General features: G+C 37.4%; 1 protein-coding gene across 1 annotated transcript in view; it reads left to right on the top strand.

Moving 5' to 3' along the window:
• Nucleotides 1-25,298, top strand: part of LOC121383293 (gamma-tubulin complex component 4-like) — a 60,906-nt gene that overhangs the window by 2,988 nt on the left and 32,620 nt on the right. The window contains exons 2-7 of the mRNA XM_041513222.1: nucleotides 1,764-1,899; nucleotides 6,477-6,643; nucleotides 8,211-8,267; nucleotides 14,111-14,190; nucleotides 15,975-16,170; nucleotides 21,907-22,084. Coding sequence (XP_041369156.1) covers nucleotides 1,764-1,899; nucleotides 6,477-6,643; nucleotides 8,211-8,267; nucleotides 14,111-14,190; nucleotides 15,975-16,170; nucleotides 21,907-22,084 — 814 coding nt within the window. The remainder of the gene's footprint in view (nucleotides 1-1,763; nucleotides 1,900-6,476; nucleotides 6,644-8,210; nucleotides 8,268-14,110; nucleotides 14,191-15,974; nucleotides 16,171-21,906; nucleotides 22,085-25,298) is intronic.

Below are 25,298 nucleotides of genomic sequence, written 5' to 3'. Positions count from 1 at the left end.
AGAAAAATCTTACAAATGAACGACAAGCAGATGACAACAAATAGGATGTTGATTGTGTGATCCGTGCACGATAAAACAAACTGAACTGAGTTGGAAGCATAACACAATTAGGAACGTTGCCGATATATATATTCATGTATTAAGGTCGATGACAGTCACTTTTCACAGTCTTGTTTTAGCTTCGTACACAATAAATATAGTGCTAATATCGTACTGTAATTTCACTTGAAATCCATCTTTCGTAAAAGGTATAATTTTTTTATCACACGATTTTCTTCAAACACATTCAGGTGCATTAGTAATGTTCAAGGGGCGGGACGTAGCCCAGTGCTAAAGCACTCGCTTGATGCGTGGTCGGTTTGGGATCGATCCGCGTCGGTGGGCCCATTGGGCTATTTTATTTTCCAGCCTGTACACCACGACTGGTATATCAACGGCAGTGGTATGTGCTATCCTGTCAGTGGGAAAGTTGACGTTGAATTATTTTAACATGCCCATATACCATTAAGGTTTCAGGCATGTCTCTCCCGGATCCTGTCCCTGGATAGCCAGGGGCATGACCCAGGACAGAAAATTTAAGAATTACCAAATGTTTGACATCCAATAGCCGATGATTGATTAATCAGTGTGCTCTAGTGGTGGTGTTAACAAAACAAACTTTTTTTTTAGTAATGTTCAAAAAATTTTGCATTGGAATTTTTCAAGCTTTCTTAAAAAGGAAATGCCATGTACTCAGTTTAATAAATAAAATTCTATAACAAGTAGAAAACGCTGTTTACAGATCGGTATGTTTTTATTTTTCATAATTCTGGACAAAATATTAAGTTTCAGTTTTAAAAGATGAAAGAAATAAAAAGTACCTTTTGTCAAATATATCATATCAAAAAATTAACATGGGATATGTTTTATTTATTGTATAGGAATCCCAAACAAGGGTGCTAAAAGTGACTGTCGTCAACCTTATTTCACAGTTTTAAAATAAATCTTTATGGTTCATTAATGTAAAGTGCTATAAATTTATGTAGTTTATATTGTATAGGTCATCATGACCTGTACACTATAAACTACATAAAAACACCACCTAAAACAGTATGACGTTTAAATACAAATCAATTATTATTATTTATTTTTTCTCTTGCTCGTTTTTTTTAATTTATTAAAATTATGGAGCTGCCAATTTCCGGACTTGTTTTTCAGAAGACCTTTACATATTGAGTTGAAATTTTGTGTATAGTTTCATCATATACAGTTACAGATCAAGTTTGACTTTCATGGCGATTTACCCATTTTTGACAGAGTTATGGCCCTTGAACTTAGGAGATGTGAAAACAAATTTCCGGATTTTTGCAATGCCTGCAGATATCAAGATGAAATTTTGTATATATTGCTTTATCACTTGTATATAGCTTTACAGATCAAGTTTAAGTTTCACAGTTATGGCACTTAAATTTAAGAGAGCCGAAAAAAAATTGTGCCCGTTATTGGGAACATGTATTGCTTTAGCAGTATGTACTCTCAAAATGCTTGTTTACTAGCCCAACACTGAATATCACTAGCCATGCATGGGAGTTGGGCTACCATAATCTAGAAGCCCTGGACAATTCCTATTCCTACATGTAATCCATGGATAAGATCATTTTTATGAATTTATTTTGAAATATATTTGCCAAATTAAGGTGAATGGCCGGATTCTCTTTAACCCTGTATTAATGTTAATTAACATTAGTAGATATATTAACTGTATTTATATGATCACGTTTCAGGTGCTGGAGGGTTTGCCATTTATTCACCCATCAGAAGTGAATGTGTTAAATCAACTTTGTCGACTTGGCACCTACTTCCGAGACTTTTCACTCTTCATTGATAAATATGGCTCTGCTCTTAGCTTCACTAACACAGGTACGTGTCAAAACTTGTGTAGTCCTTCAAGTAAGTAGCCCGGTGGTAAAGTGCTCACTTGATGCACAGTCGGTTTGGGATTGATTCCTGTCATTTCTGACATATCTCACCGTCATTTTCATCTTACTATGGTACATGTATGTACTACAAGTTATTTATTTCTGGTCCTATTGTTTTTTAAATTGCACACAAAAACACTTTTTTCTTATGATAAATCAATCTGAAATAATTTCCAAAATAATAATGTTCATGAAGGCTGGGAAGGTCTATAAATAGAAAATAATCAGTAAAAGAATTGGCGGCATCTAGCTCAATCGGTAGAACACTCGCCCAATGTGCTTGGATCGCAGGATCGAATCCCCTTGGTGGAAATACGTATTTAAAAAAAATTGCTTGAGTTAGTGCCTGCATAACATTTCATACATAACTGATGATACCCCTTCCATTTCCCCTCGCGATCATTACGTAATTGTTGAATGGCCCTGTAGCCCAATTGTGGCATTCTCTGGATATGGAACAATGTTTCTTTGTTTATGTAATACCTTTAAAGGATGAAGTACAATTAAAGTATTAAAAGTTTTCTTTTTCTAGTTCAAGAATTAAATAGGCGTGAACAAATGTTGACCAATCACAGATCTCTTTGCATGAGAGTGGGGTTTTAAAGATGTGCAGTGTATGGACAAATACTGTATACTTTTGTCAAAGGGACTGACACCAAAGCGTGGTACAACAAATGATGCACAACATAAACTTGAAAATAACAGAACAAAAAACAAAAACTATGGCTAGCTCCTGGAAACGGTGTATAGAGTTGTCATGTCGACCAAGCCTTAATAGACTTGGTATGTACAGACATGTACATACACTTACATACCTGTACATATGTGCATGTGCCAGAGGTTAAGATCACAAAGTAGTTATTATGAGAGAATTATGAAAACAAACAAAATCATTGAACATTATTATGCAATGCAATAAGAACATGTATGTTCAATGTAAATGTACCTGTATATATATATATATATATATATACTGAACCGCAAAAGAAACGCGAGATTTTTAAATGTCATTTCTATATGGTAAATTATAACAATTTATTTCGGGGATGTAACTGTCAATATTACAAGACATGCTGGTTTATGACTGAGACCCAAATTGCAGGTACCCTTTCAACTTTCCATGAAACGACATGCCAAAACGCACCTGTCTCGAAGGCCGTGGGTGGCAGTCGCAAACAATTGTCATGAAAACCGAAATGCACGTGCATCTCGTGGAGGTTATGGGTATAAAAACCAACTTGAACCGCGTTCCTGGCATTCGTAATTTGCACGCATCAGGTATGACCCGATTGTCAGGAGCGCAGAGAGAACAAGCTATCGGCCGATTGCAAGCCGGGCAGCGTGCCCTGGTTGTTGCTAACGCTTACAATGTCCATGTCAGCACCATCCATCGTCTACAGCAGCGGTACATCAACACCAACAGCACTGCAGACAGTCACCGCAGCGGGCGCCCCCGGGTGACCACGCCCAGGCAGGACCGCTACATCAACCGGCAACACCTCCATGATCGCTTCAGAACGGCCAGCATGACAGCTCGCGCGACCATTGGCACTGGACAGCGACTCATCAGTGACGACACGGTACGACGTCGACTGGCCGCCAACAACCTGTTTTGCCGACGTCCGGCTCGAGGACCTGTCATCGAGCCCGCCACCGTCAGACACGACTACAGTGGGCTACACAGCACCAACATTGGCGGCATCAACAATGGAGGTTGATAGTCTTCTCTGACGAGAGCCGGTACTGCGTTTCCAACTCGGATGGCAGAGTGAGGGTGTGGCGTAGGAGGGGTGAACGCTACAGAGACGCATGTGTCCTGGAGAGAGACCCGTGGGGTGGCCAAAGCATCATGGTTTGGGGTGCTATAGGCCTGAATCAGAGAATTGGGCCCCATTTGTTCCAAAATGTTGGTGCAGGCAGAGGGAATGGCATCACAGCGCAGCGCTACGTTGACCAGATTCTAACACCTCACATAGTGCCCTTCTTCACGCGTCACCATAACCACGTGTTCCAGCAGGATAATGCTCGCCCCCACACGGCCAGGATCACCATGGACTTCCTGCGTCAGCACAACATCAGAACCATGCCGTGGCCGGCTCTCAGCCCTGATTTGAACCCGATTGAACACCTGTGGGATGAAATCCAGAGACGGCTTAACCAGGTGGTCCCACGGCCGACAACTCGTGTGCAACTGGAGGCAGCTTTCCTGAGGGTGTGGGCACAGGTGCCAATGGCTTTTGTGAACCGCCTCGTGCACTCCATGTACCGATGGTGTATGGCCGTTTTGAACACCCAGGGAGGACATACACGGTATTGAACATGTCACGCCCTACAATCTCGATGTGCTGGATCCCCCCACTACCTGAACACAGGCAAACGACCCAGAGACTGTGGTCAAAGTGCATCCAATAAATTGACTTTATCAGATTTTTCAAAATTTATCTTTGATATTAATAAATTGAAACATATTTTCTCAGCCACACATGTGTCGCGTTTCTTATGCGGTTCAGTATATGTATATGTATATGTATGTTTATGTTTTCCAGATGATGACAGTGATAGTGTTTCACTCAATGTACATACCTGTATATGTATGTCTGTCTTTCCCTGGTGATGACTGATAGTGTTCCACACAATGTACCAGTATATATGTATGTCTGTATTTCCCAGGTGATGACAGTGATAGTGTTCCACTGTGTACCAGTATATATGTATGTCTGTATTTCCCAGGTGATGACAGTGATAGTGTTCCACTCAGTGTACCAGTATATATGTATGTCTGTATTTCCCAGGTGATGACAGTGATAGTGTTCCACACAGTGTACCAGTATATATGTATGTCTGTATTTCCCAGGTGATGACAGTGATAGTGTTCCACTCAATGTACCAGTATATATGTATGTCTGTATTTCCCAGGTGATGACAGTGATAGTGTTCCACACAATGTACCAGTATATATGTATGTCTGTATTTCCCAGGTGATGACAGTGATAGTGTTCCACTGTGTACCAGTATAAATGTATGTCTGTATTTCCCAGGTGATGACAGTGATAGTGTTCCACACAATGTACCAGTATATATGTATGTCTGTATTTCCCAGGTGATGACAGTGATAGTGTTCCACTGTGTACCAGTATATATGTATGTCTGTATTTCCCAGGTGATGACAGTGATAGTGTTCCACACAATGTACCAGTATATATGTATGTCTGTATTTCCCAGGTGATGACAGTGATAGTGTTCCACACAATATACCAGTATATATGTATGTCTGTATTTCCCAGGTGATGACAGTGATAGTGTTCCACACAATGTACCAGTATATATGTATATCTGTATTTCCCAGGTGATGACAGTGATAGTGTTCCACTCAGTGTACCAGTATATATGTATGTCTGTATTTCCCAGGTGATGACAGTGATAGTGTTCCACACAATGTACCAGTATATATGTATGTCTGTATTTCCCTGGTGATGACTGATAGTGTTCCACACAATGTACCAGTATATATGTATGTCTGTATTTCCCAGGTGATGACAGTGATAGTGTTCCACTCAGTGTACCAGTATATATGTATGACTGTATTTCCCATGTGGTGACAGTGATAGTGTTCCACTCAGTGTACCAGTATATATGTATGTCTGTATTTCCCAGGTGATGACAGTGATAGTGTTCCACTCAGTGTACCAGTATATATGTATGTCTGTATTTCCCAGGTGATGACAGTGATAGTGTTCCACTCAGTGTACCAGTATATATGTATGTCTGTATTTCCCAGGTGATGACAGTGATAGTGTTCCACACAATGTACCAGTATATATGTATGTCTGTATTTCCCAGGTGATGACAGTGATAGTGTTCCACACAATGTACCAGTATATAATGTATGTCTGTATTTCCCTGGTGATGACTGATAGTGTTCCACACAATGTACCAGTATATATGTATGTCTGTATTTCCCAGGTGATGACAGTGATAGTGTTCCACTCAATGTACCTCTATATGTGTGTGTGTGTTTCCCAGGTGGTAATAGTGTTCCACTCAATGTACCTGTATATGTATGTCTGTTTCCCAGGTGGTGATAGTGTTCCACCTTAATGTATCTGTATATGTATGTCTGTTTCCCAGGTGGTGATAGTGTTCCACTCAATGTACCTGTATATGTATGTCTGTTTCCCAGGTGGTGATAGTGTTCTACTCAATGTACCTGTATATGTATGTCTGTTTCCCAGGTGGTGATAGTGTTCCACTCAATGTACCTGTATATATGTATGTCTGTCTTTCCCTGGTGATGACTGATAGTGTTCCACTCAATGTACCTGTATATATGTATGTCTGTCTTTCCCTGGTGATGACTGATAGTGTTCCACTCAATGTACCTGTATATATGTATGTCTGTATTTCCAAGGTGATGACAGTGATAGTGTTCCACTCAATGTACCTGTATATGTCTGTGTGTTTCCCAGGTGGAGATAGTGTTCCACTCAATGTACCTGTATACGTATGTGTGTTTCCCAGGTGATGACAGTGATAGTGTTCTGCTGCATGGTCTGTACCTGAAGGCGTTGTGTACGGGACTGGACCGAGTGTTACAGGACTACCGCCAGGTGCTGCTCTCCCTCGAGTCCCAGGTGCTTGCCGACCCTCACCTTGGTGTCACTCATGTGCTCTACACCTTACAGGAGGTTCGCTTTTAAAATCAGGCATAATCTTATCACAGCAGTTAATTTTATATGGATTAGTCCCTTACTGAATCAACCACAGAGGACTACATGTAGGTTTCATCTCCATCCTTCTGTCTTCGCCTCCATTCTTCTGTCTTCGCATCCATTCTTCTGTCTTCGCCTCTATTCTTCTGTACATGTATGTCTGGTTTTTTTCGCCAATGCCTCGAGATACTAAGCTGAAATTTTGTGTATACAAGGTTTCATCAGTTGTTTTTAGACTACAATAATCGGCACCATTCCCCAAAGGCTATGTCATTTTTTTAATTCCCAATTTTGGAGTGAAAAATTCCTAATCTGAATGTAAATAATTCCCATTTTTATTATTATATATAAAGATATATTTTGAAAATGATATTGACACTTCCTCCCTGTATTGTTTCATAATGCAAATTAGATATGTTAATTTGAATAAATACAAGTAGATACACATATAGTATTACTATTTTACATTTTAAGTTAGCTTAATGAGATGTTTATGAAATGAAACTGAAAATTCCTAATTTGTTGTAAAACAATGCTAAAATACCGTAAATCAAAGTCATGGGCGTCAAGTCAAATTTGATAAATAAAACTCTGGTATAGCTTTATTACGTAATGTTACAAATCAAATTTGACTCGCATTGTGATTTACCATTTTTTTTTTACAGAATTATGGCCCTTAAACTTAGGCTATACAAAAAAAATATATAGAGGATTCGTCATGAGTGTTTTTTAATATGGAAAATATCAACTAAGTCTATGTTAATCATTATTTGTGTTGGCTCTGCTGAGACTAATACCAATTAACTAAACAAGGTTGATAATTTACATATTAAGAAACATGAGTAGCGAATTCTATTTATACTATAACATTTCTAAAATAACGTTTACATTCGATATTTAGTAAATCGCAGTACTAAACTTAAAGTTCTTTTGGTAATATAAAGTGTTGCTGTCAATGGGTCATTTGTTTACAAGCTAACAAGACCTATATATATACAATGTAGGTACCTGAGCATAACATTTTCATAAGATTTAGTGCTAATTTTTGCTAGTTGTGATGACGTCATATATTACCCGATAGAGGTGATTTTAGTACTGTGATTTACATAATATCAAATGAACATTTTATTTTAGAGGTGTTATAGTATAAATAGAATTCGATACTTGTGTTTTTAATGTGTACAATATCAACCTCGTCTAGTTAATCGGTATTGATCCAGGCAGAGCCTCGACAAGTTCTGATTAACATACAATGTAGACTTGGTTGATGTTATCCATATTGAAAACACTTTTGACGAATCCTCTATTTATATCGTTATTTTCGTAATCGAGGGGGAAAAGCTGTGATTCGCTACGCAAGTTTCAGAGATTGCTACACATGAACTTTTAAAACATTAAACAGTAGTTGATAATCAATTTACAATGACTAGTAACATCACTAATCAAGATTATGAAAACCAAATGTTCCCTGGTAATATGTTTCTTGTGTTAATTAAAGTCTTATTTTCATAATACATGTGTATGTTTAAATATTTTGTTTCAGTATAAGCTGCTGTTTCCTGCTCTGGCGTCTGTTATTGACCAGATTGTCTCCCATAAGGTGAGCACAAACATAGATATTTCTTGTGTTTGGCAGGTCTTTGATTAAATTGAGCATAATAAACGAGTTACCAGAAATTATTTATCATTTATGTTCTGAGTGTAATAATTTTTTTGTCAGAAACCAAGGTTCGCACACGCTTGAAAAGGCCCTAAATTTGAAGAGTTGCCCTAAAATGTCCCTATTTTGATGATCTAGCCATAAAAAGCCCTATATTATACAGGCAAGTTCACAAAAGACCCTAAATTGGGCCATATAAGCCCTGAAATCGATAAGACATTTTTGTTCTTCCGGAAACATTAAATAAATTGCAAAAAATACATCGATATCTGCATTCATTTGTTGATCTCTGTGCTCGCTCGAACATTGGTGTGTAAACAATGCCAAAATGATACCAACGATTCATTCGTAAAACATGGTTAGTATTCGGTATTGTTCGTAGAAGGATTCATTCGTAACGTTTAGGGAGCGCATGATTGGTCATTCTAAAACGAAACACGTTTCTAAAATACTAATCAACAGTCGTAATCTCAGTGCAAACTAAAAAAAACCCAGAATATTCTGAAACTGAATCAGACATTTATGCCTACACATTGTATGTGGATTCTACATATTTATGTTTATGAATGTTTACGACGGCCCGCTTGAACACAGCTCCCATTATTTTGTTGAGTTCGTAGGTCATTGCAAATGGTGGAAAGCATAGTTTTAGTCCCTAAATTTTACTTATATTGACCCTAAAAGTCCCTAAAAAGCCTCTGAATTTAGGTTTAAAATTTCTGTATGAACCATGGAAACTTTAGTAGATGACAAATGAAAATTATTTCATGAGGGACATAAGTTTGATAATAACTGGCACTGAGTTTGTTATTCAATTTATTACATCACAGGGCTCGACCGTAGCGGTAGTCCGGGGTGTTTCTCACTCGATTTACCAGTTGTCTAACCCCGGTAGTCCGGCGGGCTACCAAATGTTTTGACATGTCCAGTCACTCAACAATCAACAAGACGTTTAAGTCATCGGTGTCTGAAATTCCACCGTTTCATGTGAGCGCTGTCTACTGGTGCCACGAGTTGCTGAAACTGTTAATTGCTCCCCTAGTCTGACCAACAGTTGGCGGTTGCGCAATATGATTTAGTGAAACAAAGGAATATATTTGCCAGGGGTATGATTTTTTTTAACATAGCGGACTAATACAAATCACTTGAAGTAATTCAGCAGGCAGATATACAGGGTTCGTACTGAAGTCTAAACTAAACCATAACTCGATCGCGGTTTATTTCCTTCTAGCCTATGGTAGCCTACTTTATGTGAACATACATGTATGGCTTTCATTACACATTTAACAACATGTAACAGGGCATAAAATTTGAATTTTTCAGACAACCAACATATCGTTTGTGTGGTTTTAGTGTTTACACGAATGATTTTCTTCAGTAGTAAAGATACAAATTGGAAACGTTAATGGGCAACGATATTCAAACGAGAATCTTAGATGAGCTTTTCTCCTATCATAAATACGAAAATATACTTTTTGTATGCTAAGACCGAATTAAAAGCTACTATACGAAAATTAGGTTTGTTTGTGCTAACCTGACCGACCCACGGAAATTGACCTGTGTCAAAACCTTTTTTGACCTCTTTTGGGGAAGATTTGTGTTTGTTTTTTAATATTTAACCAATTTTATCTTAGGCTTAAACAAGGATAATATTGATCTGTCAAACATTTTATAGTCTAGATATATATTTTTTTTAAATTCTTGAATTCATTAGAAATGAGAAATTTGGTAAAATGCTATCCATAGTAATGAGAACACAATTTTCCCTGTGACGGTGGCACAAGATCTCGTGCTCCGCAGTGCATGTTCTTGTGACAGGAAAAATGGGTTTTAAACTAAATCAGTCTAATAGTAGCTGCACAAGTACCTTTGCATGAGCCAGATGAGACTATGTATTGTCATGCTCCCGATTCAGTCCGAAAGAAGCTCAAACGCCGCGGATAATCCATAATACCAATTGGCATGGAATAGCGGTGAGAGAGATTTTCATGACACCCGTCCATGATTTTTTAAACATATTTTGTTTTCATCAATGTCATTAAATTGTATCGGTATATAATATAATATAATATTCTAAGAAAGTACCCATAAAGATTCTTTGATGTGCTTCAAACGCCGAATATTGTGATGACAGAACGTAGAATTTCAGCAAACTCGTAAATTGTAAATATGTTGGTGGCGTGCTAACACAGGTAGCATTTTATAATGAAAGTAGATGGTGGTCTTGAAGGAAATAGCTGGACACAATGGAGAAAAAGCTGGTTATAACATTACTATCAAGCACCTTTGACGTACATCTAGGTCAGGAATTTCCCAATGCAGCACACATTTCTCCAAAACATTGATGCTATTAGCCAACACACGTTTGTTTGGATTTTCTGACTAGTGATTACAGCTTTTGCACGAATGATCCATCGTTTATGTTGATATTGGTTTTGCATAACCTACAGACGAACAACAAAATCGTTCATGCCAAATTGTATGCAATGATGTAATTAAAAGTTTTCAGGAAATCAGAATTTTCTGTTTTTCTAACCCTGGATGCTTTTGGAAAGGACTATGTACTACTGTAACATGGCTGGCTGGTTTGAAGAAGAAAGGGTGGAACTAAGAGAACTCATTTGCATGTTAAATGCCAGATTTATATATCCTTGTTTTTCAAGTTCCAGATGGCCGATATATATATCTTTGAAAATGAGTTTTGGATTTGTAAATCTAGAAAGTGAAAGTTTCTGATTTATAAATCTATAAGATTTTGTTAGATTATATATATTTGTTCTTTTTTCACGGATATAGGATTTAATTTGAGTAATACATGTAGTAGGTTCAAATTTGTAGTACTTTTAGCAATGATATATACATGTATATATATATACATATACTCTGTCAAAAAAGAAACGCATAGGTGATAGGGAAAGAAGATAAGTGTTTGATTTTACAAATTTTTTTTTTTTTTGTACAATGTTGCTGAATGACCATGTTTGTTAATGTTCCTGGATTGGGACAGCATGCCCAAATGCACCCTAAAACAAATTTAACGCATGTTGTGTGACAATTGCAGGAAATCGGCGTGAAATGGTCAGATTTTGGCGAATACACATGAAACGATTGGGGTAGTGATGGGTCATTTCCATTTTAACATAGACGTGTTACAAGATGCCAAGACTAAACCTGCCAAATCGAAACATTGCAAAAGGCCGCCTCCAGTTAGGTGAATCGCAGTCAGCAGTCGCACGGCACATGAACGTCCATCAGAGCACCATTTCATGTCTCTGGGACAGGTACCAGCAGTTTCAATCAACTGAAGACCGGCCCAGAAGTGGAAAACATCGCATAACAACTGCAGAACAAGATCGCTACATCTGGGTTCTGCACTTGTGTCACCGAACTACTCCTGGTTTGAGAAGGGTGTCTGTACAAACCATTCGGAACAGACTTTGGTTTACGGGCTAGGAGACCGTATGTTGGCCCTGTCCTGCGATGTCACCATCGACATTTACGTGTTCGTTGGTGCATAAATGTACAGGGTGGAACTTGGGGAAACTGGCGGCGAGTATGGTTCTGCGATGAGTCACGTTTCCTTCTACAGCGACGTGATGGACGACAATGTGTTTACGGATGCCGCAGTGAATGTTTTGCCAACAACTGCATCGCCCAAGTTGACAGAGTTGGTGGAGGGAGTGTCATGATCTGGGAAGCCATCTCGTATGTTGGCAGAAGTGAACTTGTGTTCATACAAGGCAACCTGACAGCTGTACGCTACGGGGATGAAATTCTTCGCCGTCACATGCTTCTCATTTTGGATCAACAGAGAGAACTCTTTCAGCAGAACAGTGCCAGGCCGCATATGGCACATGTAACAATGGATTTTCTACAGAATGAGAACATTAATGTGCTGCCATGGCCATCAAGTTTGCCAGATCCCAACCCCATTGAACATCTATGGGATGAACTGGACAGACGTGTATGCCAGCGTGACTGGAGCCTCAGACGCTTCCGCAACTGTCACATGCACTGCAGGAAGAATAGGCTAGAATTCCACATGTCTGGATTCAGAGACTCCTTCAGTTTATGCCAAGGAGATGTCGCGCAGTGATTGCTGCTGCTGGTGGCCACTGCCATCAGTCCATAGCAAGAACATTGTCACATAATCATGTCAAATTTGACTGTGATATGATCATAAATAACTAAATTATGCCACTTTGTATTAAAGAGATAATTCCATGAATATTTCGCCTATGCGTTTCTTTTTTGACAGAGTATATATATATATTTTGCTGAAAAGTGAAGGATTTATAAATCCATAAGCTAAATCAGAAAGTGACAAACGGCTCCCCATATACGTGACACCATTTTATGTGCTTGCCAAATCATGATGATGTCATATTTACATGTAGTACCGACACGATCATTGATTTGTTAGCATCACATCATCAAATAGTCTGCCTATTGTATGATACACCAATGCAGAATATTTGTCACTGTGAAAATATGAAAAATATTTTCCTTGTTATGAGTGACTACTAACATTATTTCACAAGTATACAAACTTCTACTAGGGAAGGAAGGGTTAAAGCCACCATACATTTTTGAAACAAACTAAAATGTTGATAAAATATATTCGTGATAAATTAATTTCTTTTAATATACTGTTGATCCTGAAATTAATGCGATCATAATATTAATGCGAAAAATGTGAGTTTGTGTTTATTTCTATGTTTTGTATATGTATCCCACATTATTAAAAAATGTTTTAAAAATTATAATATATTTATAAAACAGAACTGGAAAACAGTTCATGGTAGGCGAGACAGACTAATTGTTGAACAGTCCCATCAAGATGCCAGCCAAGTGTGACGACTGCAGGGCCAGTCTTTGACCACCCTGTCAAAAGCCGACACAATCCATCGTGGGTGAATGGGTTTTAGCACACTAATATTGCGATCAACTGTTTCTTTGTCTTTACTGCTCAAGTTCCCTGCAACTTTGTTGGCATATAGTTGTAATGGTACAGGTATGCTAATGTTTAGCCAGATTTCGGTAATTTTACACGTTACGTAATTGATTGCCGCAAAAATACCTCACCAACAACAATAGGGACTAAACAATTTACCTGATGTGTCCATAGACATGTTAGCGAGTTGATCCCATTGAAGACGCCTGTAACTTGTTATTAACCAAAAAGTACCATGAATTAAGCTATGGACACGATAATTTCAGGAGCTACAGTATGCTATTAGAGGAGGTAAGGGTACCAATTTAAAAAATATTGTTTGTATGTTCTTCAAAATGTTGATAATTGTGAATTTTAATGAGTATCATATTATGATCTCTTATACATGTATAATCTTTACTAATAGCCATATGTGTATGATAGTCAGTGTTATGTATTATCATAATTTTAAAATGTAGTAACACTGCATGTCAAAGAAATTATTCATAGTTAAGTACTTTTGGAAGTGTCCAAGGTACATCAGCATTGGTGTAGTAACTTTAAACTGCAATTACCTCTTCTAGATGAACCATGAATCCATAGTCCATCCCACAGGGAGCGCATTTTTTCATACTGTGTAATTTACTACAAGTTATTTATTTCCAAACCGATTGATTTGTAAATTGCACACACAAATTGTATTTCTTTGTTATTTCCAAAACACCTTTACTTTTCTTCTTACATCAAACCAAACTGAAATTATTGACAAAAAAACATTTTAATATTATGATGGGATACCTGTACTGGGTGTGTTTTGCTGCTCTATCCATATTGTTTGTTTGGATTGCAGGCTCATGGCTGCTACATTCTGGACATTCTACACAAGGCATCATCAAGTGGGTTTCCTGTTGTCAAGCAGAACTTGACCAGGTGAGAAATTTTGAAAAGTAAGTTCTGTACAGAATTGCTTAGGGTAATTTTATGTCAGAAAGATTTTTTTCTGTGTATTTAGTTTTGTGTTTATTTATTTCTGCTTCCATGTAAATTAGGGGATAACCCTACTGTCTTTTCCAATTTGCAGACGTATAGTGTTCTCGCTGAGTGAAAATTAAAGGAGGGGCTGTGCCACACCCCACCCCACACTTAAAAAACAAACAAACACAAAAAGCAACAGGAAAAAAGGAAAGATGGGAAAGCATGGTTACCATACATCGTTGTGTGTTGGTCGACTTAGTGGAAAGACCTACATGTGTATTTCTTATTTTGCCGCCCAGTATTTGGTACAAAAAAGTTGACTCATCTTTTATACACCCATTAGTTGAACCGGAGATGTTGTAGGTCTGCCTTTCGTTTTTCCGAACCGATCAATGTTTTAATATTATTTTATCAAAGATTTCAATATATATGAAAAACAATTTAAAAAATTATAAAGTGATTCCCTAATGTGGGATAAAAATGTTCAGTTCATTTTATTCCCATCTTCATTGAATGAATCGATTGCTTTAATATCGCCAGCTGATAAAAAGTAGTTTCTCTTTTGTAAATGCAGTGTATTTGGCACCAAAGATAAATGATTTTAATGATGAACACTACCACTTACATTGTTTTTATAAGCAGTACTATTGCCCCCCCCCCCCCCCACAAAAATGAAAAGTTTCTAATATTTTATAAAGAATTGCTGAATAAACTAATGACAGTAAAATAATCCAATTAAATCAAAATATCAGACGATAGTTAATGGACACAAGAGACAGAATAACTGTTTTGATTATGTGACAAATTTGGCGCCAAGTAAGTGGTTTTTCAGTCGGAGATTGCCGAATCGATAAAAAATAAAATGTTTTCATTGCTCAGTTAAAATATAACTTTTATTGTATGTATCAAACATACAAATGGATACTGGTATGCATGGAACACAATAGAGGCAGTTAAAAATAGTCTTAAATTACGTTACGGGAACTGTCGTAAGCTACTGAAGCTTTCCATCAGTTGCTTTTTCGTACACCGCGGCCTGTTTTCTTTGATATTCAGTATGCAGACTGATCTCTTTTTGTGTGTGTGTGTGTGTGTGTGGAAAATAATGTGCATTTGGAAATAGCGGAGATAGGAGCTGTAAAATATAGTAGGGTGCGGGAACATAAAGAGGGGCGCAGAAAAAGTAAAGGAATGCAGCAGAACGTCAAAGGAGGGTGGTGAAAAAATTATTAAAGGGACAAACCCTAGTTTCAACCTGTGAAAATTAACACTAAGTTTAGTTAATCTACAAACCTGGAACACATTTGGATAAAGTTACAATTGAGTGAAACATGACTCTATGATTTTAAAATGGTGAAATACCCTCGAAAAATAGACTAAAACTCAACTCTATGACTGTTACTTCTCAGACGCATGTGCATTCTTGGCCACATTCATTTCAGTAATGCCAAAAAATACTGATTTAATAATACTTTCATAACATTACAGCACATTACAATTACTTAATAATAATGTTTTTAATGAAACATACAATTGTTCTGGTTAAATTTTATTAACAGAAGTAGTGTTAAATATAAAAATATTACGATTGAACCGAGAGTATAACTTGGAATTTTTCTGATACCTGGTGAAACATTATCAAAGGTTACCTATAAATGTTCACTTCTACTTTTTCAAATCCAGATTAGGGCCTGCAGGCTGAATAGATCTCAAGCACTGTGATTTTGTTGTTTTTTCAGAATCCTCCATGTTTGTCACGGAGTCCTGTTCAAGCAGCTCGGAGCCTGGCTGCTCCATGGCAATATGCACGGACGAGATCCATACAACGAATTCTTTGTACAGCCCAGCTCGGGTGAGGTGGTCCTCAGTGGCGACACCCAGAATGACGACGAAGATGTTTTGGGAATTATGGGAGTCACTGGACGCCAGCTGCAGGTTGGATACTCATTTATATTAGCACATCATTTAACTCACTGTCGTTCATTTGGGTGGGATGTAGTCCAGTGGTAAAACACTAGCTTGATGCGCAGTTGGTCTAGGCTCGATCCCCGTCAACGAGCCCATTAGGCTGTTTCTCAGTCTAGTCAGCGCACCATAACTGGTATATTAAAGGCCATGGTATGTGCTGTCTTGTCTGGGATTGTGCTACAAATGGAAAAATATAGCGGCTTTCCTCTCTAAGACTATGTTAGAATTACCAAATGTGACGTCCAGTAGCCGATGATTAATAAATCAATGTGCTCTAGTGTTATCGTTAAACAAAAGAAACTTCTGTTTTGAGACTGTCCTGTTTGTGCATCGTGTACGCATGTTTAAATGTATGTCAATCAATTACATAGTAACCTGTAATATTCTGAAATTAAAAGTTGCAAACTTTAGTATCATCAAACTTTATTCATATATTTCAAAACATTAATTAAATAAATTCGAAAAGTGTTCTAAGCTGATTTTTGGACACGTGATCAGGGTTTCTGTCAGAGGTTACGCAGGGTAAAATTATGTACCCTAAAATCTTGGAAATTCGTAGATAAATTTGTATAAGTTTTAGACAGATCATAATAAGAGATATGCAGAGTCCAATTTGAGAAGGTTTCAACCTAATTATCACCTACAGGTAGTACAGACACTTAGGTCTGGTTTGTTTTTAGTACTACTCTCACACACATGTATTACTTTCTTGCAGAAAGCCTGATAGGATAAGATAAACCTTATTACATATAAATATTCCACATTAAAAGTTTGGAACTGAATACAAAACGTAATATTTGTACAATCATGGCACAGACAAACAGGATACTAAAACTAATTATTGGTTAATACATGTACAATGTATACTCATAAACAAGTTTTCACAGCACCTGCACAATCAGGATCCTGGTTTTGCATAATAAATATAAATGTGTCATGTGGCTAAATCAGAATAACTATCAAAACGGAACCATTTTTGTTTTGTTTGTTTTTGTTTTTGTTTTTTTGGGTGGAGCATTGGTGTGGGTTTTCGTGTGTGTGTTTGTTTATTTATTTCAGGGATGTGAGAGCTACGAGGAAACGCTTAAATGCACTTTACTATTTCGTCTAAAAAACACTCAAAACATGATGTTCAATACTGTTGACCACAAAAGGTTCATTTGCATGTTTTCACGGTTTCAAGTTTATGATGTGTGCCTTATATTATAAGTTATAACCAGTTTAGATTTGTTAGCATTGAATACAATTTTTTGCAGTTCCATGGGTTGCAAACAACAATTTTCCTTCAGGGGCCCTTCAGCGGCCCCTGGACCCCGGCCGCAGTAAGCTTTTTTGTTCCATCCTGTTATTTGCTTTTTGTTTTTTGGTGTGTTTTTTAGCTATAACGGCAGTTCAATATATCAGTTGGCGAAAACGGTATTGTAATGTTAAGATCTGAAAATGTTTTATTAAATGTTCATTCATAAATGAAGTCGGTCAGAAAACCCCCCCAGATCACCCGTTGGACTGGTAATTGCGTTTTTAAACTTGTCTGTCAGATTGTTTACTAGCATTTGGCCAGTGGGCGAGTACTTTCTGCACCCCTGGTTAAATATTCATATAATTTAGAGCAATTAGAAATTTAGACCTGTAATGTTCTTAAATAAAAAGTTGCATCATTATAAGCAGAAAGGAAGGAAGGAAATGTTTTATTAACGACGCGCTCAACACATTTTATTTACGGTTATATGGTGTCGGACATATAGTTAAAGATATTGAGAGAAAAAACCCACTGTTGCCACTTCATGGGATACTCTTTTCGATTAGCAGCAAATGTTTTATTTAACGACGCATTCAACACATTTTATTTACTGTTATATGGCACCAGACATTTGGTTAAGGACCACACAGATATTGAGAGGAAACCCGTTGTCGCCACTTCATGGGCTACTCTTTTCGATTAGCAGCAAGGGATCTTTTATATGCACCATCCCACAGACAGGATAGCACATGCCACAGCCTTTGATGTATCAGTCATGGTGCACTGGCTGGAGTGAGAAATAGCCCAATGGGCCCACCGACGGGGATCGATCCCAGATCAACCGTGCATCGAGCAAGCATTTTACCACTGGGCATGAAGGATGTTACTTGTCAAATTGAAAATACAATCTCATTGCAAAACCAGTTTGTTTGAAATATATTTGAAATATCAGTGTTGTAAAGAACTATGGTACTAGACCAGAGTATTTGGATTAATTAACTCACTGGTTATGCAGATATAGTTGACGTAACCAAACATTTGACAACCAGGGTAAAAAGCATGTGAACCAACTTCTGGTTACCTAATATTTTTAATTATTGTGTTGTGCTTTAAAAAAGCTTTAATCTCTAAGTTGAATCAGCTGTAGAGTATGACCACCACTGTCGAGGGTGAAAACAGGCCAGTTAAACTTATAATTAATCTTCCCATGTCGGACGAGCAACTCGAGACTATCTGTTGTTAAAATCTTTCATACTCAGTGTTGTCATTAAGAATAAAAATAGCAGGTGGTAATTAATTATAGGTGGCCATTATTCATAATGTGGAAAAATACCTCATGGTGAATAATTAGTGTTTGTGTAATTTTTATGTGGGTCGAGTGACAAGGGTACTGGTTAGTGTTCTCCCCAGAACATTTCAATGCCATGTTATGGGTATATACTACCAAATCAAATCCCATAGACGACAATAGTAACATGTGGCTAAAACTCCTACCTGCAGCGTATCAATCAACATAAACGCCACAGATATAAATACTACCACCCCTCACACTTAAGATGAATCGGAAAAAATTTGGGGTCAAGCTGCTTGTTTCTGAGATAACGGATAGCATCTATGACTACCCTAGTTCCGCACAAAATTCGAGTACTTTTTTTTACAGGTACCCCATACATGTTTCAAGCACTAGGCTACTTGTTACAGTGGTACTAGATGAAATAAAATAGCTTTTTTTTTACCCAGATGAAACTTATTTTTTACAACCAACACACTCACATTTATAACCAATCACAGGACTTGTGGTGTTCACTTCTCTATCAAAAGTTGGGTGCACCTCGAACTTTGACCCAGCCGGAAGTTATTTGGTTTAGTTCTACCTTATGTGCTCAGAGATGCATTTTCAATCATATTTCAAGACTTAGTCATGAATAAATTTCCATTACAGTTTACACATGTTCAGATGTTCAGTCTTCGTCCACAGTGGTCATTGTTGGTCATGCAGACACTATGGTTGTTGATCATACTTTAGCGGGTTTCCTCTGATGACTACATGTATGTGGCAGAATTACCAAATGTTTGACATCAAATAGCCGATGATTAATTCAGGGCTCGCGCTGTTGGTAGCCAAATTAGCAATTGGCTAACTTTTACAAAAAATGGCTAATAAAATTTGCTAGTGGCTAATATTTTGGCTAAACCATTTTCTATCTGCTGATGTCAACAAATGGTTACATAATCTATCCGACACCTCAAACATAATACAAATATTCAATTATCATAATAGCTATCTCGCGACCGGTAATGAGCAACTGTCTCATCCAGAATACAGCATAATGATGTTTGCTTATTTCAATAATCATGGTTATTGATTTTAACAGCATGCATTCAACATGTATCACCGTGATGCAGGAGTGTAACATTCTCTTTGAGAATGGCCAATACAGCACAAATTGAAATTTTTGAGTAAAAGTCAGTATCTATCTATGATATTTGTATTTTTCCACAGTTCTTTACACTGTTTTTATTTAAATCTTGAATGTTTATATTGATGTTGATCATCACCTTATTTGTTTGCATTACCATAGTTTGACACCCAATAGCCGATGTATTTTTCGTGCTGGGGTGTCGTTAAACGTCCATTCATTCAACATGTATGAAAGCAAAGTCTGGAAGATCTGTAACTAGTTATTTTAACTTTGTAAAGTCTTTGAACCAAAGCAATAAAAACAGCCCGACAGTGCGTGTCAATTTGAATACACATGGCCGAAAGACATGTAGGCTATCCCAAGGGCTGAGTTCAGCCTGACCGAGTGAAAACAAAACATCCGTTAGACTAGTTTATGTGCTTCACGTTAAACCAAATGGACACGTTGGTCGAATGTTAGGAAGAACGTTCGTTGGCTAAACTGAGGACAGCAGCTGTTCTTGGTGCGAATATACGTCACACTTCAGAGTCACATGAGACCCACGTGTCAAGAGACATCTTTGTGGACATTAGACAGTACGATTACACCAAAGTAAATATTGATGTAAATTTGTAAAAAAACAAAAACAATAGTTGTTTGCATCAGTGAATACCTGACTGCAGTTTCGTTTATTTCCTTTGTCTTTGTTAGTTTCGCACACATGCAGTATTTATACAAATTGCAGTTAAATGTACACTGAATAAAGTTAGTTTACGATAATCATGATATTTGTTAAATAATGTTAGATATGAATTTGTAAAACTGTTAAGTGACATTTAATGAGTTAGCTGATTTTAAAAAGACCGTAAATTTTAGTTTTATTAAAGTTTTTTTCTTTATATACATGTACATGTATATATATAAATGGAATAGTTGTAATACTGTGAAGTCAGCATTCTTAGCCTAGGTATTTTACAAGCAGAAATCACAACAAGCCTTTAACATATGACACTGAAATCAACAGCAACAACATGGCACAAATTATGAAATTGTTGGGGATGGGGTATTGATGGATTACTTAAAAAAAAGAAGCAATTCAAACTAACACAAAGATTGTTATTTAAAGAAATAATGAGCTCTATATTAAAAAAAAAAAAGCTCTCAAATTTGTATTTGGGAAAAAAGGAAGAACAAAAAACAATCCCACCCTCCATAAACATCCACCCACCCTCATATTTCTGTATGTTTGTTAATTTAATGTCATAGGCCTTAGAAGTGGGGGTGGGTGTAGGGGGTACTGGCTTCCCACTGAAGATAATGCATCACCCACCCCCCACTGAAAAATCTAAGTAATATATTAACTGTCCCTACGCCCATTGCTCTCTTTGATTTTGATCAGGTAATACGGTTTTATTATTCAGATTTATTCCAGTTAATTTGTAATAAATAAATTTTCTTTGCATCTATACACTTTACGACAATCTGATTGGTCCAGAGGTGCTTACTTTTTTTCGTTCATATCTCGATGAACCGAAAATATTTAAGCCACGCCTACTACCCCCCCCCCCCCCCCCCCCCGACTCGCACTACTTTTGCACAACAAGCCAGATTATTCTGGCAATCATATTTAGATATTTTGAAGAAAACCCACGTGAAAGCTACAAAAAATGTATACGATAAATTAATGGAAAATGCTATAGCAGAGTAGATATATACGCATTGATTTTAAAAAAAAACCACACCCCAAAACCCCAACCTCTTCGCTAATCATGACATGAGACTCAATCAGTGGCCAAAGTAATCATGTAAGAAACTTCATTTCTGTAACTTACTTGTAAGCGATGTTTTACGGCTGTTGGCGAAAATTAAACGGTTCCACCAACAGCATAAATGTTAGACACGTTCTCTTCGTTCACTTTCATAAAATATAAACTAAACAGGGTCCACAAAAGGATTCGATCCAATGACCTCAGACGAGCACTGAACTGTTTGAGCTAGATTCTGTCACATTGTAATACTATATGTATGTCAGTATGATACAGTTATGTAATTTTGTTGCAGCGTCTAATGAACCTATCATGTCTGGAAACGCCCAGTGAGTCATCGTGCCAGTTCTGTGTTAAAGCGGATCTTCTTCCTTCATACATCCCTCAACGGGTAGCCAACAAGATCCTGTTTATTGGAGAATCCATCCAGATATTTGAAAATGACAAACAGAAAGTACAGTCTCATAAAACGGGTGAGTATTAGTATTAAGTAGGTGTATAATGAATATACTTAGAGGCTAATATGATACAGTACATTTATGTAATTATGTGCATGACAGCCAAATAATTAGCCATGACCAAAATAGTTTCTTGGAAGAGATTTGCTTTTTCCATGCGTATATATATATATATGAAAAACAACATGTATTGCAATAATGGGGCAGCATATTCTCCAAAAATTAAATAAGTATAACGTGATATGTGCATGGTGCCAAGAATGTGCAGCCTTTTTATACGCCAGGGTTTCATACAGAGGGGGGACGGGGGGTGGGGATAAAATGATTTTGACATGGGTGGGGGGGGGATATCCCACCCATCAATCTGCAGAGCAGTGGTTTTTTAAGGTAATTTTTAGCTCTTAGCATAACATTTTCTAAGAAAATGCTAGGTAGAGAGAATATGTTAATTAGCAAATGTTAATTATCTACCTGTTTTGCATGTTTTTGGCTTGGGAACAACAGCCAATAGGTGGATGAAAGTTGGTTTCATGGACACCACGCTTTGCCCCCTCCGCCAGTCCGATCCCCCTCCCCACCCCCTCCCCCCATAAAAAAAAATTCTGTCGGAAACCCTGTACGCCCATCTATGATGGGTCGTATTATGGTATGGCGTTGTCCATCCGTCTGTACATCCATTTGTTCACTTTTTCTTGTCTTTCTTGTCGACCATACCTTGCATACAGGACCATTAAACCTCACATGTAGGACAAACTTGGATGGTGGTGTATGTCACATACTATTACTAGATCACTGTGACTTACTATTCACGGTCTACTGCACATACATGTAACAGTAAATCCTTCTCTGGACCATATCTTGCATACAGATGCATACAGGATCATCAAACCACATTGCAAAAACATTTCACATAATTATAATTAAATCATACCCGTAACATATTCATTAAAGTGAGAGTAAACTCAAACATGAGCCTTGGAAAGATGCATAACCGGACCACCAACACATACTGACACTTTAACAAATGAAAAACATGTAATTTTAGAGTTAAATAAAAAAAACATGATTAATCCTGCGGGCAGTCATTTTCTTTTCTTTTCGAGATGTCCAGTACTCTAGCTTGGGGTGAAGTGACCAACTCCTGTATGTACAGTGTAAACAAAAGCAATAATTTTCAACAAGGCGCTTCTCTTTGATCAACCTGACTTGTAAAACAACATAAATGACGTGATAATATAATAAACTATTTATCTAAATATATTTCAAGTTGCATTAACGGAACAAAATGGGGTTATAGTATTTTTCTCTGTTAAATAATCCAAAGGAAAAAGGTACACTATTAGGCCTATTAGTATGCTACGTTTGGAGCAAAATCGACAACCCATGATACCCAAGTGATAATTTTCTTTTCCTTGGGACTATGTAATTGGTCAGTTCTGTGATTTTAAATGGGAAAGTCTACTTGATCAATAGTTTTACAGACCTATATACAGACCTATATACAGCAAGAAACCATGTCTATTACCATTTTAGGGGTGACAGGTAATATTACACAATACCGGTATGTATTTTTGTGTCGAGACAATGGTAATTAATTGGCTCATCTGGTTACCTATCAAATACACACCTGCCAACCAGGAATCACAGGTAGAGACAACTAACAGACCAATAGACCAATTAATTAAGAAAACACTCTGTGTATCATTTCAGTATGTAGGTTAATGCATGGACAAAACATGGTATAATTATTTCGACTTGTTGTGTATAGCCACTTTGACAATGGTGGTTTATTTTTGTATTGAAAAATAATATCTAATTATTGCTGGCTTACTGGGATGTATATTATTACAGAACATTGCAATGCATGCCTATTTTATCATCCCACAAAAATCAGGTGGATTTTTTTTCTCTAGTTCTAACACTCATTCCTGATGTTACGCATTAAGTACGTATTACGTAACCACCAGCTTGCCAGAAGGCGTATTCACTGGAATGGCTGCGCCCATTATATATAATAGCCGTCACATTTAACCATTTTATTAATTAAATATAATAATATACTTCTTGATATTAAGTAATAATGTGCATTATATGTCGTTGAATATGCATTTACCCATTTGTGACAGAGTTATGGCCCTTGAACTTAGGAAATATGAAAATTGTTTTCTAGGCTCTTTTTGCAATGCCTCAAGATACTGAGTTGATATTTTGTGTATACATGTAGCTTTATCATATGATACAGATAAAATGTGACTTTCATGGCAATACACTCATTTTTCACAGAGTTATGGCCTTTGAACCTGCAGCTAGTGATGTTCAATGATCGATTATAATCGAAGATTGATTGGTTGAGTTACATGTATACTAATGTGATGATCGATTATAACAATCTATAATCGATTGTGTGGGAAATGTTACGTGTAATTGTGCCTCCAACTTAGATGATGAAAGAAAGAAAGAAAGAAATGTTTTATTTAACGATGCACTCAACACATTTTATTTACGGTTATATGGCATCAGAGATATGGTTACGGACCACACAGATTTTGAGAGGAAACCCGCTGTCGCCACTACATGGGCTACTCTTCCGATTAGCAGCAAGGGATCTTTTATTTGCGCTTCCCACAGGCAGGATAGCACAAACCATGGCCTTTCTTGAACCAGTTATGGATCACTGGTCGGTGCAAGTGGTTTACACCTACCCATTGAGCCTTGCGGAGCACTCACTCAGGGTTTGGAGTCGGTATCTGGATTAAAATCCCATGCCTCGACTGGGATCCGAACCCAGTACCTACCAGCTTGTAGACCGATGGCCTACCACAACGCCACCGAGGCCGGTCTAGATGATGAAAGTCATGTCCCTTCATGTATGTTGGTGTTGAATATTGTTTTCAAAAGTACATACAGGGCGTGACGTAGCCCAGTGGTAAAGCGCTCACTCAATGTGCAGTCGGTGTGGGATCGATCCCATCAGTGGGCCCATTGGGCTATTTCTCGTTTCAGCCAGTACACCACAACTGGTATATCAAAGGCTGTGGTATGTACTACCTTGTCTGTGGGATGGTGCATATAAAAGATTCCTTGCTGCTACTCGAAAAGAGTAGCTCATGAAGTGGCGACAGCGGGTTTTCTCTCTCAATATCTGTGTGGTCCTTAACCATATGTCTGACGCCATATAATCGTAAATAAAATGTATTGAGTGTGTCATTAAATAAAACATTTCTTTCTT

This window comes from Gigantopelta aegis, chromosome 2 (genome assembly GCF_016097555.1).
Source record: "Gigantopelta aegis isolate Gae_Host chromosome 2, Gae_host_genome, whole genome shotgun sequence".
In the NCBI taxonomy this organism is placed as follows: domain Eukaryota; kingdom Metazoa; phylum Mollusca; class Gastropoda; order Neomphalida; family Peltospiridae; genus Gigantopelta; species Gigantopelta aegis.
The sequence above is the reverse complement of the archived record's forward strand: the minus strand, read 5'-3'. Positions and strand labels throughout refer to the sequence as shown.